Genomic DNA, 26,609 nt, shown 5'->3' with positions numbered 1-26,609 from the left:
TTGGCACAAATAAGCAAGTTCTAAGGCATCCGGGTTGCGTGAATGCACACCCCTGGAGCGAGAGTTGTTGTATCCTGGAGGTATACACCAAGACGCCCATCTGCACCGTTGATTCGTCATAGTGGGGGCGAGATTTGCCTTAAGGACAGCGAAGATCCTTCGTGCCTCAACTCAATAAGTCATTTCTTCTTCTGTTTTGTCTGCAGATTAATTATTGGTGGTTTCTACCATCTGTTCATATCAATTCATCTTCTGTGGAGCTATATTGGTATATTTCGTATCCCAAAAATTTTTACAGATTACATACTATTTTCTAACAGATACATCATAGAGGAAGAGAAAAAATAAGATAAAAAAGAAAACATGTATATAAATTCACATATCCTAATCGCATTTCATACCACTAGCATTCTGATAGGATTGGAGGGTGTGTATAGACATTGCCACTGGAGAAGGCCTTATTTAATCTTTTATACTTTAACGACTCAACTACAACTCAACTAAGCCTTTGTCCCAGACTAGTTGAGGTCAGCTAATGAATCCTATTACTTAATCAAGTGAAATACTTATTAAGTAGGTGAAAGACTTATTTTCTAGTACTTTAGGGTGGTGAGATTCCAAGAAAAATCAGGCGAGAGACTTATTTTCTAATACTTAATATGTCCTGATATTTTATGGGATTTACTAGCGTCCATCGTATAAGGCATTTCTCGGATGGTCTGTTGCATGTGAGAACAACCACACATGCTCACTTTTCAGTAGATTGAGGTCAGCTAATGAATCCTAATACTTAATCAAGTGAAATACTTATTAAGTAGGTGAAAGACTTATTTTCTAATACTTTAGGGGTGGTGAGATTCCAAGAAAAATCAGGCGAGAGACTTATTCTCTAATACTTAATATGTCCTGATATTTTATGGGATTTACTAGCGTCCATCGCAGAAGGCATTTCTCGGATGGTCTGTTGCATGTGAGAACAACCACACATGCTCACTTTTCAGTATATTTTGCCTTCACTCACGAGGTGGCTGCTCTCACATGCAACAGACCGTCCGCGAAATGCCTTTTGCGATGGACACTAGCAAATCACATATTTTATATAAAAAGATGCCATCGGCAATATAAAGGGGCCGATTGAATACGTGGATTTTAGAATTCGGGATTTCTTTAAAATTGTAGCTAAGAGACGAGGGAAGAAGCTGATCAGCTGTCATTTTTTTACTTCTCGCACTTCTTTCCGTCAGCAGGAGAGTTGTAGATCCTCTTATATTTTCAGGTTTTAGAAATCTCATAATGCAGGAGAGATTTTTAAAACTTGAATTTCTCATTTAAAATCCAAGAAATGCTGCAAGGACAGCGGCCGCAGCTTGATCATGAACCCTCTTTTACACTATTTTCGTACTAAAAACCTGGATTATAAAATCTGCGTATCCAAATGACCCCAAAATACAAGTGACCCATCTATATAAATCCACGTGTTTCCCATCGCCAAAAAAATGCTGCACGATGAGATGATCTAACTTCCCAATCGAGGGCTTACAGAGATGCACCGCTTTTTCTCGTAGGTCATATGCATAGGTCACTGACGAGATGAATTAGGCCATCCGATCTTTGCTACTTTATATAAATGGACGGTTAATATATGATCGCTTCTGTACATGTCACATACACTCCAAATGGGGTATTGGGGGTGTGTACGATGCATAGGTGCGCATTTTACCATCGACGGTGATAGAGAATTCAATCAACACATCGTCACGTTCTTGGAAATATATAAGCTCCGTTTTTTCACTTGGGACAACCCCCTCTGGTGTAAAAGAGTAGTCATAAACTCATAAATACATAACAGGGGGCTGCCACAAACAAAAAAGCGGCAAATATATCACTCCCCTTTATTCTCTCTCTCTCTCTTTCTGAGTCTATTTCTAATCAGGAAAACATGTTTCATAATCTCTACTCATTTCTCTCCCCGCCTTATCTCCATTGATTTTAAGGTAAGCTTTTATTGCTTCTCCTCTCTGTCACTTTCTTCTGTTGCTTATCCCTTTGTCAATATCCGATTTGAATGCACTTTTCCCCCTTTTTTTTTTTTTTTTTTTCTGTTTTGTTCGTCTCCATAGATCTTCAAACCCTAATTTTCATGCGTTTTCCCGATCTCTTAGCCGTCTCGTTCGACTAATTGAAGAGATCGGATTCAGTGGAAGTAACCGATTCGGACTAGTTTATAATTTCTCATTTTTATTAATTGTTTCTTATACGCATTGAGATTGATCCTGTTTTTTTTTTTTCCTTACTTTTTTGCTTATATGTGGTTTCTGTTGTGATATGTTCGTATAGGAGAAGAAATATTGAACGCTTGGGTGGATTCTAATGTGGCGTTATAGTTAATCTGAATGTTTCATAGCATAGTAGAGTTTGCTGTTTGTTTTGGTGTGTTTCATAACATAGTAGAGTTTGCTGTTTGTTTTGGTGTGTTTTAATTGGTAAGAGAATATCGAAATCACCATTCAAAAAAAAAAAAAAAATGGAAATCCTCTCAACTGGAAAAGATTTTCAAAAGAACATATATTGGATCATTGGGAATTCATTGTCTCCAGGGTTAGTTTGAAGAATTTGGATGGCCTGAGATCATTTTTTTCCCCCTTGTCTTTTAGATATGGTCTCTAGGGGTAGGAGCGGTGTTTTGTGCTCTTGATTGCATTATCCTTTTATTTATATACTAATACTGTAATACATTGGTAGGGGTTGCCTAACCCTAACTTACCTATCAAAAAAGTTGATTAGGGTTAGGTGATTCCGAGGTAGATTATGGAATCTTTCTATAGATGGTACACACACATGGAGGGTAGTTTTTACTTGAGGCTGTTTGATTGTTGTTCTGCTCAAGTGTCCGCCATATGGTTGCCCAGTGAGGCCCATTGCAAATGGCCCATGATTCGAAATTGTCACATGATCATAGCCATGCACATAAAACTGGCAGAAGGCCATCTAGGTCAGTGTTTAAAAATGCAGATGCGGGTCAAAATGCGGCCAAGAAAAATCCTTGTCGACTCAGCGGGATGCGGCCAAGAATGCGGTTGACGCATCTCGGTTGACACGATCATAAGTCGAGCTATGTTGCAAAGGATTCATTAGCCGACCCCAACTAGTTGGGGACAAAGGCTTAGTTGAGTTGAGTTGAGTTGAATATGCTTTTCGTTTTTATTATTGGTTACACATTTATTGACTATTCACATGATGCTTTTATATTAGCAAACCTGATATGGATTAGCCATGTTGATGGGCTGAACATCATCCGTTGGATCTCTCTTGCTGTGGGGGACTTGGATTATTCGTGCAAATGTAGGTTCTGTCGGAGTTGTAGATTTTTAGCCATATGGAGAAGTTTTGCACATGTATACTTTGGATGATCTCGATACAAACAGGCAGGGTTATTTAATTGTATTTATGGTGAGATGTTTGATCTTCTCGATTTATTTATGGCAAATTGAGAATACTGATAACTTTGAAACTGGTTCTCAGCTGCATGCTCACAATAGTGGTGAACTTGATTCACAAATGATATCGGAGAAAGCTGCTAGTTTTCATTTAGAAAATAGCATATAGCTAAGGTGGTTTTGTGCTGCACCTGGATATTGTTTAAACTCAATTGATGGTGTGGTTGTAGTTGGCAGGCGTTTATTCTCAACATGCGGAAAACAAGGTAGTTATGCTTTGGGAGCAGATCGTCTTTGATATATAATTATGTCGACCGAAGTTTCTTGACGTAGAATTTCTAGTTAAATAGACTGATGTTTGGATCTTCTTTGGATTTTCCTTGGCTAATTAGGGCAATTTAGTAATTATTTATTTGTCTTACTTTCTTGCTTGGGATGACCCATTCAATTTAGAAGTTGTACTTCCATGCATGTGTGAAGTGTGAACCACACTCTTTCAGTCTTTTCCATTTTATCCATGTCATCAAATCCATTTGTTCTTCCTTTTTGTTTACTGGAAGGTTTGAATTTGTTTGATTCTCCATTGCTATATGTCATTTTTAAACAATTTAGGAAATAGGAAACTGAAAGTGGTACATTGATCTACAAAACTGCAGAGGATTATCCACCTTTTCAAGATTCTCATTGTGGTTCAAACTAACTCATTATGATAAGAGTGCCTACCAAACTGATCATCATCATCATCATCGTAGTCTTGTTTGCATAATGCTTCCAAACGATCATAGTGTATGTTGGCTATTTAAGTGCAGTCTTTATTGACTACCGTGATGAAAAAGAAACTGTATTTCTAGTGTTCAATCAACATAAGAAAACCAAAGATTTGACAAACATTCCCTTCGAGTGGAATGAAGTTTTACCCTCCAGGCCTTTGATACAAACCTTTTGGCTTCTGCATGTGGCTTGGTTTTTCTCATGGCTATTAAATTCTTTTTTAACACCTGAGTGGGTTTTTCTGCATGCTTAGGCAATAATTAACTATCTTCATTTCTTTGTCAACAACCGAAAAAGTTTTGAGTTCAGTCTACGATTTCTGTGATCCCTTGCGCTTGGGCTTGGGTCAACAGAAGCACTAAATAGTCAAAGGTTGTTTCTATTTACCAAGGCGTCAGCTAGTTGAGTATTGGCGTTTTATCTTGACTGGAGTGACCTTAGTACTGCATGACTTTCCTTGTCCTATTGCAGGTATGGAGTGTTTTGACGAGCGGGGATTATCATGTTGCAGTGCCTAGACGGATTCAAGCATCTGTTTGCTTTCTTGCTTGGATGTTGTGATCTTGATTTGTATAAGCAGCCAAATGGCCTTGAAGATCCTGAAGTTCTAGCAAGGGAAACAGTGTGTATGTTGCAATACATTATCTAAATTTGTCTTTTTGGAATGCCTAATTGATCGAGTTTTAATACAATCAATAAAAATGTTTGTTGATTGTTCAGATCAGTACTGTCAATCCCTTCCAATTGTACTTAAAGTGATGTGTTTAATGTCCTCTAATTGCCTCAAAATTTCCGTTTTCTTTTTTCCTTCTTATCATATTGTTTTAGGGTGTTGCTAAAACATGACAGCTGTTCACTAGCTCTATGAGTATCTTGTTTTGCTCTTTCTTGCAAATTATCATCTTGAGTATGGTTACCTTCACCAACAGGAAAATTTTTGGACAGTTACTGTTTTGAGTAGTTCACTTAAGTTAGCTTGCTGATACTCTTTTTAGTTCACCTTTGGGGCTTTGCGTCTTTCATAAAGCAACCTTTAACATCGACTAACAATTATTTGTGTTTTACTATGTTTGTAGTCAGTGTAAGTGAAATAGAAGCATTATATGAGCTGTTTAAGAAGATCAGCAGTGCTGTAATTGACGACGGGCTGATCAACAAGGTATAAGCACTCCTTTAGTTTTATAATTATGAAACAAGAACTTATAGATTTATTTATTGACCTTTACTTCTAATATTATGTTTGAGCTCAATGTCATCCTCATCCACGATTGTCATTTTTGAAAATTTGACGACATCTGAAAGAAAGTTTCTGATTTGGTCTATAATCTTTAGAATTTTTTTGAAAGGGGATAGCTGCGTCAGAATAAAATGTGGATCTCAACCATATTTATGCCAGAATACGGAAGTCCTTTGGACTCATTAGCTTATGCGCTCTATTTCCTCTATATGGTTGGAATTTTGATACTTAGTTGAAGTTTAGGGCCCCCTTTCATACTCTTTTTTTATATATGATTTAGCAGACATTTTAGCTAGATCTTGCATGCACAGGGAAGATTTGTATTACTGTCAACCTATTTTTGTGGCTTATTTTTCTCTATTTTAATACATGTTTAGGCTTCCAAAACAAAAAAAGGGCCCCCTTTTTATTGACATGATTGAGTTGGAAATAGTTTTAGGTTGGAACAAATGTGATTTCCTTTTTCGTTATCCACCCTAATTATTTGATGATCTGTGTTTTAATTCATATATGATAGTATAGTTTTATATTTTGTACTTTGTTCTGAAAAAAAAAATGATGATTGTATTTTCTACTTTCATATTTTAGGAAGAGTTTCAATTGGCGTTATTCAAGACGAACAAAAAGGAGAGCTTATTCGCTGATCGGGTATGTAGTCTGATATCTAACTTTACTTCTTTGTATTTGAATTTTTTTTGAATGACGAAGTGTATGTGAATTTTCATTGCCATTCTTTCTGTTGGAGTTCACCACTCTCATTGTGATTTTTTTCCTTAATCATATTAGGAATTTAGGATTGCCTGATCCATGGTTTCATTAAGGCATCCTTAGAAGCCCTAAGCCGTCCAATGATTTGGTTATACCCTTATCCTTTCCACATGACACGATCATAGTTCCTCCATCTCTGTGTGACAAATGACTTAAAATACCCTTAGATCTAAACCTCTATTTGATGGGGATCGTAGACGTCCATTACGGGTTTATTCTAGGAGGGGCTGCACCCAGGGGGCTCCATAGGATCGTTTTATTATTCATAGGGACATTTTGGGTATTTTGTGTTGTTCGTAGGGATATTTTGGGGATTTTTGGCTTTATTAGGGTTATTTTGGTCTTTTACTGATTTCAGGGACATGTTGGTCTTTGCTTATTTGTTGGTTGCCTATATATAGGCCTGTTGTAGACTTTATTAACACTTTTTGATGATTTACTAAAATTACTTGCTTCTGAGATTTCTCCTGCTGCTCCTGATTTTCCTCTTCTTCTCATTCTTCTTCTTCTATCCTTCTCCACTATTTTTCTCTCCCTACCTTGCATCACTATCCCACTAGAGTTAAAAGGTGGAAGTGGCCTTTCCATCCTTAGCGGCCCAACTACCTATATACCAATGGAGGCACGTAGCTCTTTAAAGAGACACTTGTCTGAAATCCTACACCTTTGTGGTAAGAAACCACTGTCACCCACCTACCACTACCTCCTCTATCTGTCTCTTGCCAAATTGTAAAACCACCTAGAAAATATTGGAGTCTATTGCATGGTTTTTTGGAACCTTCTTAAAATTTAGGCTATTATTTTCCAGCCCTGCTAGTTTCAAAATTGTAATCAACTGCTGAGTGATGATGAACCATCACTATGATGAAACTTGCAAAGTTTAGTTATAACGTTTTCCCAGCCTGATCTTAAGCTGCTTTATAAGACACCAACAGTGGTGGCTTGCTTCTTGTTGCAAGTTTTGAGGCAAGCAATACTGCCCTGGTTTGAGCTGGCTAGTAACTAGGTGTTTTTCATCCTTTCCTGTTTATATGTCCCTATTATTGGGCTGTGTGATATTTCTATTAATATTGGTGACCACTATTCAAAAAGTTATATATTCTTTTAATTTTTGTCTTGTTATGGAGCCTATTCTTAAATGAATCCTCCTTTTTTATGCATATTCACACGCTTCAAAATTTTCAGGTATTTGACTTATTTGATACGAAGCATAATGGAATATTAGGTTTTGAAGAGTTTGCACGCGCCCTCTCTGTCTTCCATCCAAACGCTCCTATTGACAATAAGATTGAGTGTAAGTTATGGTTTCAGTTCTTCTTGACTAAGGCATTGTTTATATGTTCAGATGTATGAAATTGTAAGGGAATTTGATCATCTTCTTCTTTTCTTTGAAGTTCAAATTGGAGTAATTCTTTTGTGTTTCTGGCCTGCAGTTTCTTTTCAACTATACGATCTCAAGCAGCAAGGGTTCATTGAGAGACAAGAGGTATGCTATTGTTATTTTGAGCTGAATTAGTTGTCTAAGTATGAATCTGCAGGTTCGAATGCAATGCATAATTTTTTTTTCAAATGCACTTTAGTATTTGAATGCAGCAGAAGAATGACTTTACCTGTAACAAGTTTGGGCTTCTCACTGTTTAATGCTTTTGGGTACAACCTAGATCCTGAATTCAGATGTTTCTTAATTTAGCGCGAGAATACGATTCACGTTAGAGTGACATCCATTGTTAAAGATTCATGTTAGAGTGATCCTCCCTCCTTTTTTAACAATGCTTCATCCCCATCATTGTATAGACACACAGCCTTCTACCATTTGCATCATCGTGGTTCATTTTTTAAATTCCTTGAATCCATTTATATATCTTCGTGGTTCATTTTTTCCATAACTAAAACACCACTGAACATGTTAGTTCTATATTTATTGAACGTTTTGACCACCTATAGATGATGTTGAAGCTAACCCTTGTATGCTGAATGGAAAGTGGATGGATTCTAGTCCAGAGTCACGTCCTTAAGGCCTCTATAATTATTGCTTTTAAAATCATGGAGTCTTCGTGTCTAATTTCCTGCTAAGTTTTCTTTAATAGCTAAAACATATCTATAATTGCGAGTCCATTATTAATGTTCTCATATTGTTTGGTATTATTGATGTATAATTTGTGATATCAAGATTTCTTTAATCTATTCCCTGGTGGTATTCAAAAGGAATTGTCTAATTTTTTGTGTATAGGTGAAGCAAATGGTAGTGGCTACACTTGCTGAATCTGGCATGAACCTTTCAGATGATGTGATAGAAAGTATCATCGACAAGGTGCTTGTTCCATCGGATACCTTATCATCATTGACTTGCTTTAGTAACTGTCCTTGTTTCTACTAATTTTACATGTTTCCCTTGTGTGATATTTGTATTTGTCATAAAGATGACAACATCATTCTTTTGTTTATGCTGTTTTTTCTCAGTTTTCTGTCAAGTTCATGTTAGGATAAGGGTGAATATATAGTTTTTGGTAGGCACATATTTATGTTTTACAGAAGAACTCGAAGATAATGCTAATTTATTCCTTATGGTACCTATTTCACAGCACAGTGAATGAATGTAATTTTAGAAACATTAGTCATTACACCATATTCATGTTGCTCAGTTATGAGTTTATGACCCATAAAGACTGTTAAAGTATAAAAGATAAATAACGCCTTTCTCCAATAGCTTAAGCTTTTGGAGAAGTTGGTTAGTTAACATGGTATCAGAGCCAAAGGTCTCGAGTTCAAACCTCCCGGATAGCGAAAATCCACATGCGATGGTCGACCCAAAGTGGGACCACATGTGCCACGTGTTTGCCAAGTGGGCCACACGTGCGGGGGAGTGTTAAAGTATAAAAGATAAATAACGCCTTTCTCCAATAGCTTAAGCTTTTGGAGAAGTTGGTTAGTTAACAAAGACCAATTCTTTTCTTTTTTTGAATGGTACCAATTTTAAGAACTGAATTATGATTTTCTTGCAAATGATTTAATGCTCTTCAACATTTTCTTCTGCAAGCTAGTCATTTGTTTTATAATATCCATTTTGCTGAGGGATTAGTAAGTATTGACTGGTAAGGTATGCTTTTCACTTATTCTGTTGTAGACCTTTGAGGAGGCTGATACAAAACATGATGGGAAGATTGATAAGGAAGAGTGGCGGAGTCTTGTTTTGCGCCACCCCTCTCTTTTGAAGAATATGACCCTACAATACCTCAAGTAAGTCAGAGTTTGTTCTGCAGCATGTTTCTTTATCTATCCGAATTTTGTCTACAGATCCCTTCTTCTGATATATAAGACACATTATCTGTTACTCCTGAACCTGATTATATTTGGAATCTATTTCAGATGGGAGAAACTTAGTTTGCCCATCATTTATGATAAGTGCACTGTAATTCTGATCGATTTTTTGTTGAAACTTTCACCCTCTTTTGTTTTGAAAATATAAAGCTGCCCCAGTATACTATTATTTCTGTGATATATAGTACTGTATGCAAGGTGGAGACTAGATCACCAGAACATAACAGGCTGAGGAGGCTGGTTACTTTGGGAATAGAGTGCATCTTACCCTTATAGTTAGTCTTTTAGATGTTCATAGGTTATTAATCACATGCAGTAGTTAGAGGCCCAATGTACTGCGTCTGACAGTAAACGATGCCTGAATACTTCGTGGTTATTTCTGTTGATCAAATAGTTGTCATGTTTCAAAGAAGGGAAGAGACTGCTTGAATACTTCTTGGATATTTATGTTGGTCATATAATTGTCATGTTTCAAATAAGGGAAGACACTAAAACTTCTGTTCAAAAAAAAAAAAAAAAAAAAAACAGAGGCTAAAACTTTTGTGTGAAGTGGTAGATGGTGTGCCTTCATAAGAGAGAAGTGGGATTGGGGATTAGAGATTTGGTGAGAAAAAAACAAGGCACTTTTGGTCAATTGGCTGGAAGATTTGGCGAGGAAAAGGAAATGTCATAGATGGAGCAAGGTTATAGAAGGAAAATAATCAAAATATGGGTAAAGTAGGGATGGTTGGGACATTGGTAGACTAGGTAGAGGTCGAGGCTCGGGGGTGTGGAAGGACGGGTGAGAGACATTGGTAGACTAGGTAGAGGTTGGGGCTCGGGGGTGTGGAAGTAAATTTTTCATGGTTTTGACCTTTTTAGTCAGGGGCTCATGTTTAGGGCTGGGGATGTGAAGAGGGTGGCTGTTTTTTTGGAGTGATGTTTGATTAGGTGAGGGTCCTTTATCCTTTATCCCACATTTTAGAAGCCTCTGTAGGATTGGTAGAGATAAGAAAGCTTACGCCTTTGATTGTTACAAAAGGGTGGCAGTAAAGTAGTTGGGAGTTGTTCTTCTATAGGAATCTTAAGGAGCCTGAAATTGTGTATTTCATTAACCTTTTGTGTATCTTGGAAGAATGTTTTGTCAGTTTGTCTAATAGGTACACCATGTTTGAGGAGTGTGGGCCCCTGGTCCTATGGGATCGTTCTCGGTCAGGTTTTTATACAGGTACCTTGGCCACCCTAGATGGTTTTTCACCTTGGCATAAGGTTTGGAGTTCGATGGTTCCATCTCAAATACAAGCTTTTTGCTATACTGTCGTGCTGAGAAAGATTTGACACTTTGGATGGGCTCAAAAAACACAACTTTCATCTGGCGAACAAGTGCATTATATGCTTTGGAATAAAAAGGGAGAGTCCATGAATCATCATTTCCTTTACTGCAAAGTTTCTTTGTTCATTTGGCATCAGGCTTGTGAATGGTTCGGCATTCAATTTGTCTCTTCAAAAACAATTTCGGATCTCATGAAGAGTTGGCTCATGGATGGTCTTGGATCTCTTGGAGTGATCCTTTGGAACCTCATTCCTTTTGTGGTTACGTGGGAGATATAGGAGGCAAGGAACCAACACACGTTCCATGATGGGCATTCATCTCCACATTGGTTGGTGTGGAATATCAGGTTAAACATTGCACTTGGGTAGCGTCAATCTATAACAACCAACTACTCCAAAAGCTTAAGCTGTTGGAGATGGCGTTATTTAATCTTTTATACTTAACACTCCACCTCACGTGTGGCCCTCTTTTTTTATTCTGCCTTCACGTGGCACATGTGGCCCCTCTTTTGGGTCCGCCATTCCATGTGAATTTTTGATATCGAGGAGGTTTGAACTCAGGACCTTTGGCTCTGATACCATGTGAAACAACCAACTACTCCAAAAGCTTAAGCTGTTGCCTGTTGGAGAGGGCATTATTTACTAGACAGTATTCCTAGGGGTTGGAAGGCAATCATGATCGGAAGAATTCCTAAGATGAAAGTTGTCCAAGATGGCACTGCCCTCTCAATGTTTTGAAGCTTAATGTTGTTGTCTGCTCTCTTGGAAACCCCCTTAGCCGGCATTGGAGGAGCTTTAAGAACAAAATGGGTGCCATTCTTCATTCCTTATTGGGTCCTGTCAGTATCACAGATTTGTCGGAGGCTGAGGTTTGTGCTCTTCACTTGAGTATCAACTTTTTTATTGGCCGGATGGAAGGGACTTTGGTTGTGGAATGTGATTTTTCTAACATGACGTCTTGGCCCAACGTTAGCGGCATCAGGCCATGCAAGTTAACAATGTTCATTGACTGCACTAGAGATATGAATAGGGGGAGGGACACCACTTTTTTTCCATGTTCCTAGGAGCGCTATTGAGTTGGCTGATCGTTTAGCTAAGTTCATAAATACTAGAGCTTTCTTGTTTTCCGAGGCAAACCTTTGCATGTTGATGTCCACTTGTAGTCCATTTTTTCTTTAATAAAGCTCAGTTATCTTTCTGCAAAAAATTTAAAAAAAAAAATAAAAAAAAAATCAAAATCAAATCTTAATTAGCCTTTGTGAACTGGCTAGTGTGCCAGTATGGAGCACCACATTGTCCCTAGCACTCCCTCCTTGCAACTAGCTTTAGTGTGGAACATTCATGCTCCTCCCAGGATTAGCACGTTCGGTTGGATCGCTTTTCTTGACAAGATATTCACGTTGGATCATCCGAAGAAAAAAAATAATGCTTGTTGTTGATCATTGCACCCTATGTTTGGAGGTAGGGGAGCTTTGGAGCTACATCCTACGGTGCCATTAATGCCCATTTATGGGGTTTTAATATATCATGGGAAGTCGAAAAGGTTTATTTGTATTGGGATGTATGGCAATGAGTACTACGACGCTATTAATGCCTATTTATGGCAAAAGGAGATCTTTGCATGCCATATCAAGTGCGATTTTGGACACTTGGTCCATGGTCAGTAGTCATTTTGAGGCGGTGTCTCATCGAAATAGGAAAAGCCAACTTCCTTGCCTCTTTGCTTTCCTTCTAAATAGTAAAGAGTGAAGGAAAAGCAAACACACCAAAATACCAGATAGAGAACTTGAATGATACATCCATTGCTCGACCTTCCTCGAGTCCCCTGGTATTAGGTCGGAAGAGGAAACAATCTGTGGACTTACTCGAGATGGAAGATTCGTTAAACAGGATAAAAGCCATGGTTTACAATGAAGAATTAGCTTCCAAACTATTGCCAACACCAAGAGAAGTCATTAGGGACTTTTTGAAGAGACAATGGAAGCTATTCAAAGAGGCGGCTAATAGAAGACCGGAAGTATTTTTTAGTGTGACCGGGTCGCACAACGTTAAAGATACTCATTCACCCATGCATAAGCATCCTTTCTTTACTAAGGTGCTGGCGGATGAAAAGAAGTTGAGACTTCTTCGGTGGGAGGGAGATAAAGCGTCGGGGATCCAGAGATTGGAGGCTATGATCAATCGGAAAATGGCAGCTGAAGAAAAGGAACCAACTGATGAGGAGCTCTCGGCTATCAGTCTCGATGAGGAGGTCTCCGTTTATGAGATTGTTAGGCTTCTGTCGGACTTACAGAAATGCTCAACATAAGGGGAGCTTTCCAATAGTAGGTAATACAGGTTTTGACAAGCCCAGGTTTTCTCTTGGGTAGTGGTAAAGAGGTAATTGGTTCTAATGATTATAGGTATCAAAGGATGTAACTTGATGAATGGAAAGTGTTTAAGGATTTTTTTGGTTTTATGGTTTTTTATGGCCGAGTAAGGACCCCCTGGATCCCAGACGTTGTAAATATGTAGGGATTACTGGTCCCTAACTTCTGTAATTCTCGTTTTAGTTATAATATATATTTGTCATTTTTATATTAAAAAAAAAATCTTAAACAAACAGGGCCTAAATCTGTGTTTTTTATATCATTGTAAAACCATTTTGGATTTGCAAGGTGCTTGGTGCCTATTCTAAAACTGAGGGAGGCCAGTTCCAATGTTCTGAAAAAGCATGATTTTGGTAACTTTCTTTGATGTGAAGCAAATGTGTTTATATACTTGTAAGCCTTTCTAATACATTTTTTTTATTGAACAGGGACATCACAACTACATTCCCGAGCTTTGTGTTCCATTCACAAGTCGACGATACCTGAATTTGGAGATCAAGGCTTTGTTATTATGGTTTGTTTATTGCCAGATTATATGGCACTCATAAAATTACAGGCTTTAAAAGAATGCTGTTTGATGAGATTGGTGATGGTTAAGAAGAGTGTTGGCTCTGTGTTTCTGTGCTTAATCGCTACACATTCCCAGCTTTGTTGATAGAAAATGCCCTCTCTAGGCTTTATTGATAGCCGTTAACAAATTCCAAAAGACGGGTAAAAATGCGCCGGAACCTGTTCCCCGCTCGTGAATCTGCCCAAACCGGAATGGTAATTTTATTGAAATGATTTTTATTTAAAAGTTTGTATTTAATTTTTTTTTTTGCTGATTCTGATTATTTTGAGAATAAATTGTGTTGTGGATTTTGAGAACAGGCTGTAAGATAGTATCCGTGTTTTTTGGATTTTGAGAACTGATTGCGAGTCTTATTGTGCTCAAAATTATATGGGCGACGATAAATTCACTCCCACTGAAGGAGATGTTCGCACCCCTTAAAAAAAATACATGGACCTACGCAGAGACCTCACATAACATGTATTTATTAGAAAATTCATTAGGGCCAACCGTTTTTGGGAGATCCAAACTGTTCATTTGTTGGGCCCTAATATAAATGAGCATTTCCTAAAAAATAACCTTCATAGGATGATCCTAACCCTTCGATCTTAGAGGTTTATATATGGTGTTGTCCGTCCACAGATCGTAGGGTGAGGATCATCCTATGGATAAGATATTGTGGGCCAGGCCTATTTATGTTAAGGCCAATAAATGAACGGTTTGGATCTTTTAACAAAGAGGCCCAAGTGGGTTTTTTTTTTAAATACACTTTATACGGTGTTTGTACGTCCACGTATTTAAAAAATAAATAAAAATACAATGAGCCTGCCTTCTAAGATTTACATCATTCAAATATAGTAGGGGACCACATTGTTTGGATGATCCAAAGCATTCATTTGATAGTGCCACAAATAGATAGGGTGTGCCCAAAATTTTATTTGGAACAAAAATTTATAAATTTATTTATTTTTTGCCGGGAGTAAGTTGCGAGTACTGTTAGGCCACGTTTGGATACCCTCAAGATTTAGAGTTGGATTTCTCACACTTGCAGTTGAGATTTAGAACTGGATCAGATCCAAATCAGCTACAATAGTGAAAACAAATCCGATTTTCAAATCTGTTCTGCAAGACATTATCTGGAAATCAATATTTGTGGCAATTACCTTCACCCTCACTGCTCCTCGACCTTGTTGCAACAGCAGCGAAACATCCCTCCCCTCCCTCGGACAACATGAGCATGAGGATGGTTAATGTCTTTTGTTTCCAAAACTCAAATCCAACCCCAAATACTAAAGCATGAATTCCAATATTTTTCAAAAAGTACTGCAGGGCCTACTTCATAGGATGATCCAAACCATTCATTTGTTGGGCCACAACTTAAATATCTCTATAGGATGATCCTAACCCTCTGAGGGCGCACCAAGTTTCACCGAGCCAGGTTTTAACCGTGTACATTTAAACGTATTTAAATTTTATTTGTTATCTAAATATTTGATTAATACAAGAAACAATTTAACTTAGACCCAATCCTACCCAAGAAATATCTCGGGTCGAGTCGGGTTGGGTTTTTTTCCAGAAAACCCACGATTCCCTAACCCGGCCCTACGCATGATAAATATCGGGTTGGGTCCGGTCGGGTCTAGTTTTTTTACATTGATGCAATTTTCTAAGGAAAAGTCTTGTTTGGCAAGGCAACTCAACTCATAGAAGTAGAAAAACTCAAGCATGGCAAACTCTATAGTGCATTAACTAATAACTAGTCCAAAGAAAATAAATTGATGCATTACCAAATGAAAATGATTATACTCATATGAGATAAACAACCAACTATTTAGTTGAAACTTGAAACCCTAGAACTAAAGGGGGGAAACGAACAAAAGATGGAAAGAGTCTATGTGATTGCGTGCGTGCGTGCGTGCGTGAGTTTTACTTTTAAGTTTTCACTTTTAAAATAACAAAGTTTTAGAAAAAAAAAATACATACTATACTTCAGTAACTCGGGTCGGGCCCCTTCAAACCCGGCTTGACCCGAGACTCATGCGGGCTTTTGGATCGTAGACCCAGCTCGACCCGAAACCCGAGAAACATGAGCCCAACCCAAGCTATTTTCGGGTCGGGTCGATGCGGGTCGGGTAAAACCCGACCCAAGTTGCAGCCCTACTTGTGATAACCCTGTTAAGACCGACTGTTTAATAAACCCCCAAAGACCTTTCTCCTCTCATATAATTGTTGTGGGTCCAGCCCATGTGTAGGCCCCACATCCCACCCACTTTATGGATTCCTATTTGATATAGGAAACAAGCCTTTTCCTAATTAAAAAGGGAAAACATCCGATCCTTATTTTAGAAGGAGAGAGAGCGCCGTTGGTGTGTGTGACGTTTTCTAAAAACATTAGAAGATAAAAAAAAAAAGATAGAAAGAAAGAAAGATAAGAGAGAAGAAGAAGAAGAAAAAGAAGAAACAAGGGTTTTCTCTGTGTGGTTAGGGTTTTGGCTTGGGATCAAAACCTAGGGCCTTTCTTGGGGTGTTCTTCTTGGAGATTTTCACTGTGCCGTTGAATCCTCTCGTTGCACGGAGACTTCGCGAGGATTTATGTTTCTTTGACTTGAAGATCTAAATGGGTAATTTTTGGTGAGAAAGTGGGTTTTGTTGTTCTTAACAAGGTAACCTTTTATCTCTCTTATATCTTGTATTGGCTCTAGTTTCGGGTGAAAACTTGAGAAAAAGACGTATTTGATTAGTGGATATTTAGTCGGATTCACCCCGTGGTTTTTCTCTTTTCGTTAGAGGGTTTTCCACGTAAATCTTTTGTGTTCTTTTGTGTGATTGCTCTTTTGTTGGTTTTATTCTTTTATCCACATATTTATTTGCTTCGTAATTAAAATGGATTTTCTTCGCCTAAAAACCCAACAATAACAAGGGCTCCTTCTTCTTGGGTATTTACAAATAGATTTCCATAGATGCATATTGTTAACATGTACTAAATACAAAGAGATTTCTCCCCAATGGATACACATATATTGTATAGTGGAACATATTTCAAAAAATATATATATTGTATAGTGTTAAATACAGAAAGATTTCACACTACACACAAGTATAGTGTGTAGGCTCTGTTTATTTTGGTTTTTGAGAATAGACTGTGAGTCCAAGACTGACTATTGGCCCAAAATAATAGACCTGTGTGTATTGGATTTTGAGAACCTATCGTGAGTCCAAAATTAATTGGACTCAAAATTAAACAAAAATTTGGGTCCAATAGTCAGTTTTGGGCATAGTTCCTAAAAACTAGTCATTGCCAACTTTATTATTTGCCTATAAATTACACTAAAGGGGATCGCTTCCCACTATATAAAGGAACCCAGAAACCTCTTTTAGAAGTAAAACCCTGTCTGAAAACCTTGCTCAACCCTCAGCAATGGCAGAAAAAGGGGCGAAAAAATTCCCACCGGTGAGCGGAAACAAAACCGCATCGAAATCTTCCGGGAAAAAAGAAGGTTAGTGTTTTTATCAATCGAAATGTGAATAATGTTCTCTGCTTTTTACCGATCATCTGAATATTTTAGAATGCAGTCTCCAAATCAGAAATTAGGTATTTGTTTTTCCCCTTTTGATCCAAGCTGTAGGTTTATCATTCTTCGAATAAGTCTCCAGATTCTTCAAGTTCTCGACGCTCATGCGATCATATTTGAGAGAATCTGATATCTGTTTGTTAATTTTTCAGTTGAGTAAATAAATTAGGGTTTTTTATGCAATTAGTTGATTAGGACAGTGTCTTAGAGTGTTTTAACTGAAATACAAAAGTTAGGGTTTCATTTCTCAGTTGCGGTACTAGATTAGGGTTTCTTCCAGTGCATTCCGTCATTTTTTTTTCTCTGTTTCTCGATATTCATAATGCAAGGGGCTGTTCAGGCTACATTGTACTGTAAGTAAAAGAAAAAAGAAAACAAAATAGTAGAAATTGTTCTTCCTATATAATATTGTAGGCAGATAGAGATTTTAGCGCTACTTTTGTATTCTACACGAAGCAATGTTGCTTCCTTGTATGTCTGTCTTCGTCTTCCTAGAGATTGTTTGGTATCTGTTACATGTTTATGAAATTTATATTTTATAAAAAGGAAAATATCCTTAAGGCCCTGTTTGGATGAAAATAATTTTGTGGAAAAGTTTGGAAAGGGAAAATATGTATAAACTGTCCTACTTTTTTACACAAAAAAATGATAACCGGAACAAGCCCTATTCGCAATCCAATTACGGCCTAATTTTAAGAGGAATGATAGAATGAAGGGTGCCCTTGCAAAAACCCACTTACAAGGGAGCTCCTGCCTAACGCAGCGGAACAAACGTGGAATCGCGCCCGAAGCGTACGATCCGAAATAGTCCCTAGAATCCACTAGGGAAAAAGAAGAATCCTAGAATCTACTAAGAACAAAGAGAGAAGAAGAGAGACAAAGAGATAGAAACCAATTTGATATTATTCCAATGTTGGCTTTCACATTTTTACATCATGTATTTAAAGCAAAAATCAGAATCCTAGCAATTAAAGCTACCATTAATAGACTAAATCTAATCATACTTAAAATATCTTATCAATAACATAACTACATCTACTTTGATAAAATAAGTAATAGAATCCTAAAATCCTACCACTTTAGTAACTTCCACCTAGACTCCCTAGTAAAAAAAGAAACTAATTAAATACATAAAATTCTAAAGTAGTGTCCTACGTCACTGCCGGTCATTCTCAATAAAATGCAATTATTGTTCCTTTAGTTTTATATTTGTGTGCCTCATTTTCATATTTTTCTGTGCCCTTATTGTTGTGCAGATGTCTTGTATTCTGGCATTATACAGGTCCCTGACGGACCAATGTGCGCTACGCACACACGGGTTGAGCTATATAAGTTTTGGGTTTTCTCTTAAGGGTATTTCGGTAAATTTCTCCATGCAGTGGCGTTGATATATAAGTCACATGTTAGGGTTGCGGGATTGGGTTTTTATTCTTTTGTGTTTTCTTGGCCAAAAGAAGAAGAGACTTTGTAACCCTAGACCAAAGTAATGAAAATCTTCCCCGTGGACGCAGGCAGTGCCGAACCACGTAAAATCTTGTGTTTCTTGTGTGATTGTGTTTCTCTGCGTCGTTCTTTTGGTATATTGTTGCACATCGTGTTCGATCCGTGTTGAGAAGTATTTCTCGGATTTTCTACACTTATAAATGACTTTGTTGAGATGCAATGGGGGTGCCCTTGTAACTTCTTTTTGCAAGGGCTCCCTTCAGTTTATCATTCCACTAATTTTAATCTTTTCATTGATATGGTTTACTTGTTTGTTAAATTGCTTTACCTTTTCGTTTGAAATTCTCCATGTTGCAGGGAAGGATGGTTCTTCATCAATGAAAGGAAGAAAAGTTCAGTTTCAGTCTTCAGACTCCGAAGGTAGTGGTGTCCTTTCTGATTCTATTGAGATAGCAGAGTGTGTGTGTGTGTTTGTTTGTTTGTTTTTTTGTTTGTTTGTGTGTGTGTGTGTGTGTGTGTGTGTGCTTATTTTGGACAATGCTAATTACTTAAAGGGGTATATTTAAAACGGTTCTTGTGTCTCATAATATTCAATTCTTTAATCTTTAGCTTCCCCAAGAGTGGGTAGCAGAGTTTCATCCAAGGCTGACGGGCAGGGTGTGTTTGAAACCCCGGTTGGCAAAGGTTAGTCTCGTTTCTTTTTCCCTCTTGGGTGGTTTCACTCTCTTTTCTTTTTTCTAATTAATCGGTCTCTCTGGTATATTGGTTTCTTTTCTCCAAATGCATGCACATTAGTTAATACAGCGCTTGGCTTGCATATTGTTCGATTCTTCAGGAGATTGGGGCAAAGGAGGAAAAGACTATAGGCTGGGGAAGGGTGGGGGAAAGAGCAGTTTGCCACCTGTTGAAAAAGTTGCTATAGCTAAAGTGGAACTGAAAATCGAAGAGGGTTGGTATTCATCATGGAAAAACATTTTTCCTTCCCATATTTATCTTTCAAGGGTTATGGTTCTACGTCGTGAATTTTAGTTCATACATTGTTGGTGATAGTCACACAAAATTTTGTTGCTGATTACCTGTTAGCTTTCATTTTTCTAAGATGGGGTTTGAAGGGCTTCTACCACATTATTAATATAAAACTGGTTTAACTGAACTACTAGACCGAGTTCTAGAAGCCTTCAATCATCTTCGTGTTTATTAACAATTGTGAGTCTAACCGATGAAACTGTAGATAATTTTCTAGTCACAATTTTAACTGAGCCATTGTTGATATCGTTAAAATATTGTTATAATAAATAGGTTTACATAAAATAAGGCTATTGTTTTATCTGCATATGTTCATGTTGCAAGTAAACAATTATACATCGACCACCTTCTGACTCTTTTTAGTTTAATATAGTATTCATGGTTGCTGTTTTTTTTTTTCTTTTTTGTTTGATATGATAATATGCTGGTTTTGATGCAATTGAAGAATTTCATTGTCTAGGCACTTGCGATTCTGATCAATTTACTGTAGAATTTTTTATTATTTTTTGATTCGTAATCTTAGGTTTGGCAGGATCCTGGACTGTTTATTAGTGATAAAGATGAAGCATTTATAAAGATGAAGCATTTATACTATTCTATCACTTTAAAAATAAATAAATAATAATAATACTATTCTAGGAAAGATCAAAGAGATGATATGCAATATGCTTATTGACATCAAGACCTTAAACACGGCAAAAATACAAAGTGGAGCTGATATATTCACCCCTTTTTATTCTGCGGCCATTCCATACACTTGGTGGGCGCGGTATATCCCTCCCCCCCCCGCGGCCCTCTCCGCAATTTTCGGTTTCTACATGCAGACAGGTCTAGGCTAACCAGCCCATGCCCCTCCAACGCCTGTCAATAGTGGTGTCCTCATCCAAATCTCCCCCATTTACGCTTTAACAAGACCTTCATTTCCCCTTGCAAATCCAGCAAAAACCTCTCTCTCTCTCTCTCTCTCTCTCATGGAGTTTTCACATTTTCCTGTAATACTAATCTTTCTAGTAGTAGATTGCGGTACAGAAACCAATCCCTCAGCCCTGTGACCAATGTAACAAGTATCTATCTTTCTCCAATTCCCATCCAAACAAAAACCCCTGAATCCATCATGATGGGCAACACTGAATTATCACTAGAAAACGGTATAATCCAAATTTCAGACACCCAAATCGACGTTCTAAAATTCCAAGCAGGAAGAGCCAACAGTTTTAGATAGTGAGAGAGATAGAGATTGGGGAAAGAAAGATTCATGGAAAGAGATACGAGCCGGCAAAAGATATCTGATGATGGTGGCCGGCAAAAGTGTAAAAAAGGGCGGCCCTGTGCCCGAGGCTCCTGCCATTGCGGGGTCTGGCGAGGGCCAGATGTACGCAGCCTTTAACCCTGCTTTGCAGAGAGGCTGTTTCCGTGACTTGAACCCGTGACCACCAGGTCACAATGGAGCAACCTTACCATTGCGCCAAGGCTCGCCCTCTGGCAAAAGTGTGAGAGAGATAAACTAGATCGTTCGAGTAAGGGAGAAGGAGAGATTAGAGAGGCTATCTAGAGGGCATTTTGGTCATATAATAAGTTATAAGTGGCTTCTGCCAAAAGCTGCTTAAAGGCGGTAGACGGTCTGTCCCTTGGAATGAAAAGGGGCGAATATATCGGTTCCCAAATTAAAATAGTTGCAAATCTGCTAATGTAAGCAGTAGAATATAAACACCTAATCTGCCTGGAAATTTCATAGCATATTCTGACTCTGCTCTAAAGAGCTTCTGGTAGGCATGTGAATCCTGTGGATTCTGGTTGTTGGGCTTGTAGGCGGTTTCTCATGGTTTCATTTGTAGTTACAATTTAATATCAATTGAATTCATGTTAAAGTTTTGTACAGATAGAAACAACTTAGACACTACTATCTACTCGTTTTATTACTCCATTTCAAGTTAAGGCTCTTTATTCTTATAGGTTTACTAAGGATGTTATCCTCTTGTCTGCTTTGAAGTATTCAGAGTTTGAATGCATGGTTACCTTGGGATGCATCACATGTTTGTTAAGATGAGCTGTTAATTTGTGTGCGCTTCCAACATATTATTGTAGATAAGTTAAGTTACCTTTTGCGAACTGTATACACCACGCCCTTGTCTAGATATTAAGAGAAATGTACATCTTAGATAGTTTGTCCCTGTACTTTTTTTCTTTTTTTTTTTTTTGAAAATTGACTTTTATTAATGTAGGAAGATGTACACCAAGGGACAAGATGTCCCAAAAAAACAGATACGTGCTGGAGGAAATTTTATAGCGTTGGCCTAGAATCGTGGGCCGGGACCTTGGAGATGATCTCATGTGCTGGAGGAAATTAGGGACCTGATTCGTCCTCTTAAACCAAAGTTAATCCACATGCGATGATCGGCTAATGATGTTGCAGACGGCCTCGCAGAGAGAGAGAGAGAGAGAGAGAGAGAGAGAGGTTCAATGTGGGGGTTTTTCGGTTCTTTTTTTATGAAACCAGATTGGGCTGATTGTCTTCTTTATATCATGTATCTTTTTTGGCTTTATTGGGACTCCTTGTCCCTCCTCCGTTTGTATTTTTCTTAATCTTTGGAATTTAATTTCGTAACCTTTCAAAAAACAAAGATACGGGCTAGTACCCTGTCATTCAAACATCAAATAAGGTGTAAAAAACTTAGTCAGCCCTCCCTGATCCTCAATTCCTAGATAGTATCTGAATGACCATCTCCTCTCGATTAACACTTTCTTTGGCCAAAATGTCTGCTGCTTCGTTCGCTGACTGCCTTCGGTGTTCAATCTTAGGACCAATAGCGCGAGCCAAGTCTCTGATTTCCGCAATGAGATCTTGGAGCCTCCAAGGACATTTTGAAATACCAGTGGCCCAAGCTATCGTATTAGAAGAGTCCCCTTGGATGATCAATGGATCAGACATATTGTTTTTATACCATTTGATTCCAAATTGCAGTGCCCTGACCTCGGCTTCGTTTGCGTCACATCTTCTAACAGGACCTGAGAAGTTTGTCCCTGTAATTTTTTTTTTTCTGAATGATAGGACTTTGTTATGTTATATACTTTGTTTAGTCATGGTTGGGATGATTTCTCACAGAACTTCCGAAGAACGCCAAATGTATAATGGATTGCGAGGCAGCAGCTATTTTACAAGGAATCCAGGAGCAGATGGCAATATTATCTGAAGATCCCGCAATCAAAATACCTGAGTGAGGATTAAATTAATAGGGTTTGATTCTGCACACACACACACACACACATTGTTAGGACAGGATTAGCTGTCTGCTTCAATAGAGGAGAATTCATTTTTGTCACCAATTAACAGTTTGCGATGGTCTTTTCTCTTTAGATCATTCTTAAAAGGATTGCAGTACGCCAAAACCAGTGACCAGTATACAAATCCTGATTCTGTGAGACAAGTCCTACAGTATCCTTTATTCCGAGATTTGAGCCTACTGTAGCTGTAAGAAATTGTTGTTAAGCACATGGATTTAAATTTCGGTTTTGGTCCCTACCGAAACCGAATTTTTTTTTCCCAAATTTCGGCTGAAATCCGCAATTTTCAGATTTCAGACCCAACTGAAATCCGAAATTTTGGCCAAAATTTAAAAAAATGATTATGCAGCATCTATTCGCAATAAAAGAACTGGTTGTTGAACCATTAACTTCAGATCCAGGAGTCTCAAAAGGAACGGCATCTCAGACGGCGAGGTTTATAACTGAACACAAATGTTTTTGCACTTCAATTTTATGTGACCAATCTGATTTAATGTTTTCTCTCTGCAGATGTGCATGATTGCTAATGTTTGCCCTGAAACAGTTGATGAGGTTTTTGCTCTTATACCATCCTTAAAGGTAAGTACATGCCTACTCTGATATTTTTGTGCTGCTTAGCTTAAAACTGGTACTACTGGTATTCTGTGAACGTTTGGCCAAATTTGAACCAATTAGCAAATTTGACAGCTAAATGGGTTGCATCATGACAAATTCAGTGCAGTACTACTAGTTGGAGAGTAGAACAGGTTGCGAAATTGCCTACATATTTTATAATTAGTTTGCTCCTGTTCTCAAGAGACTTTAAATATGTATCTTAGCAACTCATCATGACAAATCCAGTGTAGTAATATACTAGTTGGAGAGTAGAACAGACTGTGAAATTTCCTACATGTTTTATAATTAGTTTGATCCTGTTCTCAAGAAGGCACAATTGTATATGTTCAACTTCCAATATTTGTATTAAGTTTCTCTTGAATCTTTAACAACATATATATGCGCCTCCACAAGTGGTCGACCAAGAGTTCAAAGCAACAGAGACCTCTAGCTAGACTTTTATTAGAGTCCAGATTCCAGAACAACATGGACTTCTAACTGGACCTTCTAACATTGTCCAAAACAGCATGGACTTTTGGTTCACGAGCAGTCTTCCTTTTTGTTTCATAAACCTTTGTGACTACTGGTCGTTCCATCTTCTGCATGTATCGATCAGCTTCATCTTCAACTTGGATAGAATGTTGTACTTCATTAGAGTGATAGCATTGGGTTAGTTAGTGGTGTGAGGTGGGCGTGGGTGTGGAGGGATTACACTTTTTTTTTTTGGGTGGTGGGGTCTGCAACTTTACATCCTCAGTAATTATTTGGACATGGTATTACCGCCCAATGATTTGTAAAAACGAATGAAAAAATTCTAAATAAAGAGATGAATGGAACTAGAAATTATTTGAACAAGTGGGTTGTACTACAAGTTTCCTAGTTTCTTTTTTGGTTAAATAGGTCATTACGATTTCATTTTCTTTCTTTCTTTCGTCAGGATAAGAGAAAGACAAACGAAAAACCAATTGAGGATGCATTGCACAAGTTGGCAACGCTTAAACAATCCGTGTAAAGCCCTGTGCAAAACAATGGTATGTAGTTAATTATGTGAAGCTTCTCTTTTATGCTTCAACTTGTGTTTTTAGTTGAATGATAAAATTAAGTGCCTGTCTTTTTGCTTGCTTGGAATGAATTTACATGTGTTTTCAAGTTTCTTGGGGCTAGAAATAAGCTTGACAAACTGTAGAATGGTGCTATGGGCATATGGCATTCATTGGCATCCATGGCATCCATAAATTATAACTATATTTGGTAGGGGTAGTACTTATTGCTCCTATCCTTGTAAATGAAAAGGGGACTGTAATTTATTTGGAAACGTGTATTTTTTTTTCTTGTTAATCAGAATTTTGCTGATCTAAAAACAATCGGTGAGAGAATAACATTTTCAGCTGTTCAAATCTGTTTCATATCCATTTTTTACGTGACTCCCATTCTTACTTAATTAGGGAAAGGAGCACAAGGAACACAAACCTTTTGATATTTTACCATTCAAAAATCCTTCGCTTTATGGGCCTTTTTTTATCCAGTGCCAATGTTTACCCTTGTCTCTTCAATACTTTTTTCCTTTTCTTTTTTGTGTCGCCATTCTCATGCTATTTTTTTTACACAAGCCTTAAAACTCATCATTTCAATTTTTCATTATGCTACAAATATTTTTCATTTTTGCTACACTAGCTCATACCTCATCATTTCAATATGCTACTATTATTTTTCATTTTTGCTACACCGGCTCATACCTCATCATTTCAATGTGCTACTATTATTTATCTTTTTTGCTACACTGGCTTATACTGTCTCTGGTAAGGAATTGCTTCGCTTGATTAACGGAAGCTCCCAATTTACGAAAAGATTATGGCAAATGTACAAAATTTAAGCATTGATTGAGTGATTATAAGATAAATCATCCTTGAATTTTTGTCTTTCTTCCTTCAATTTTCTGTTCGAATTCAAGCTTGTTTAGTGTTTATTGCCCAAATTTCTTTCATTATTCTCTAATCTAGTAAATTATTCTTACTCACAAAGATGTTGTCTTGATTCACAGAATGCTGCAGAGCTTAATGAGCAGAAGTTTTCAAGCTTGATGACATAAATTATACAGGGTTGAAGCACTTTAGCGGAGTAGAAAGTTGGGTTTCAGCTTCTTGTGCATGGCTGTGTGAATTGCACTAGGTGACTTGTTTCTCCATGCCTATTTTGTTCATGTTACTCAGAACTTAATGCAGACCTGCAATACATGGACAGTGGTAGCTCCCGCTATCTTGTTGTGTTTCTAGTGGTGCCTCTCCCATAGTTATTAGCAAAACTTCGTTTCAAAGCGGCATTTTTCTCAAAAAAAATGAAAAGAAAAAAAGCGTTTTGTAGGCTCACCGTTTGATACTTTGTTTAAAACTTTTTACTACGTTTTCAAGGGTGGGTCCCATAATCTCCACAAACTCACCCTCCTACGGTGGGGCCCACCATTTTGCAAGTTTTGATAGGGGGGTCTCACTATATTTACACCCATGCATAGCATGGGCCATGAATGGTAGTATTCTCATTGTCATAACCAGCAGTCCAGAATTCTCTCTACCCTCTCATTGGTGGGGCTCAACAATAAATGGTTTAGATCTTTGGAGGACACAATAAAAAGTTTATTTTTAGGGAAAAATACACTTAGACCCCCTGTGATTTCAATTTGTAGAAGGTAGGCCCCCTCAATTGACAGCTTGTCCACATATTGAAGGGTTAGGATGATCCGATGGAGCTGATTTTTTGGGCACACTCTATCTATGTCAGGGCCCATCAAATGAACGCTATGGATCATCCAAACAATGTGGGCCCATACCCAAATCCAAACACTACCAAAATATAGTGAGCCCACATTGTTTGGATGATCCAAAGCGTTCATTTGATGGGCCCTGACATAGATAGTGTGTTCCTAAAAAATAAGCT

General features: G+C 37.8%; 2 protein-coding genes across 4 annotated transcripts; both read left to right on the top strand.

Moving 5' to 3' along the window:
- Window positions 1–1,838: 1,838 nt before the first annotated feature.
- Window positions 1,839–14,119, top strand: LOC143856111 (calcineurin B-like protein 3). The gene is made up of 9 exons (XM_077366185.1): window positions 1,839–1,994; window positions 4,680–4,834; window positions 5,285–5,367; window positions 6,034–6,093; window positions 7,399–7,507; window positions 7,647–7,699; window positions 8,444–8,524; window positions 9,338–9,450; window positions 13,640–14,119. Exons 2-9 carry the CDS (start codon window positions 4,711–4,713, stop codon window positions 13,695–13,697), a joined length of 681 nt encoding a protein of 226 aa, XP_077222300.1. The 5' UTR covers window positions 1,839–1,994; window positions 4,680–4,710; the 3' UTR covers window positions 13,698–14,119.
- Window positions 14,120–17,045: 2,926 nt separating this feature from the next.
- On the top strand, window positions 17,046–25,946 carry LOC143856362 (DNA-directed RNA polymerase II subunit 4-like). Of its 3 annotated transcripts, none has more exons than XM_077366555.1 (10): window positions 17,046–17,258; window positions 19,134–19,199; window positions 19,386–19,460; window positions 19,612–19,725; window positions 22,906–23,017; window positions 23,158–23,235; window positions 23,480–23,519; window positions 23,595–23,663; window positions 24,616–24,709; window positions 25,720–25,946. In XM_077366555.1, the coding sequence occupies exons 1-9, from the start codon at window positions 17,180–17,182 to the stop codon at window positions 24,688–24,690; spliced, it is 708 nt and encodes a 235-aa protein (XP_077222670.1). In that variant the 5' UTR covers window positions 17,046–17,179; the 3' UTR covers window positions 24,691–24,709; window positions 25,720–25,946. The 3 variants fall into 3 exon arrangements, with proteins under 3 accessions (XP_077222670.1, XP_077222671.1, XP_077222672.1); XM_077366556.1 differs by having other exon boundaries at window positions 17,057–17,258; window positions 19,134–19,196; XM_077366557.1 differs by having other exon boundaries at window positions 17,062–17,258; window positions 23,486–23,519.
- Window positions 25,947–26,609: the final 663 nt, after the last annotated feature.

This window comes from Tasmannia lanceolata, unplaced genomic scaffold, assembly GCF_043159265.1.
Source record: "Tasmannia lanceolata isolate RefF3 unplaced genomic scaffold, GAP_Taslan_0.1 ptg000023l, whole genome shotgun sequence".
Classification (NCBI taxonomy): Eukaryota; Viridiplantae; Streptophyta; class Magnoliopsida; order Canellales; family Winteraceae; genus Tasmannia; species Tasmannia lanceolata.
This window is presented reverse-complemented; position numbering and strand designations above follow the sequence as displayed.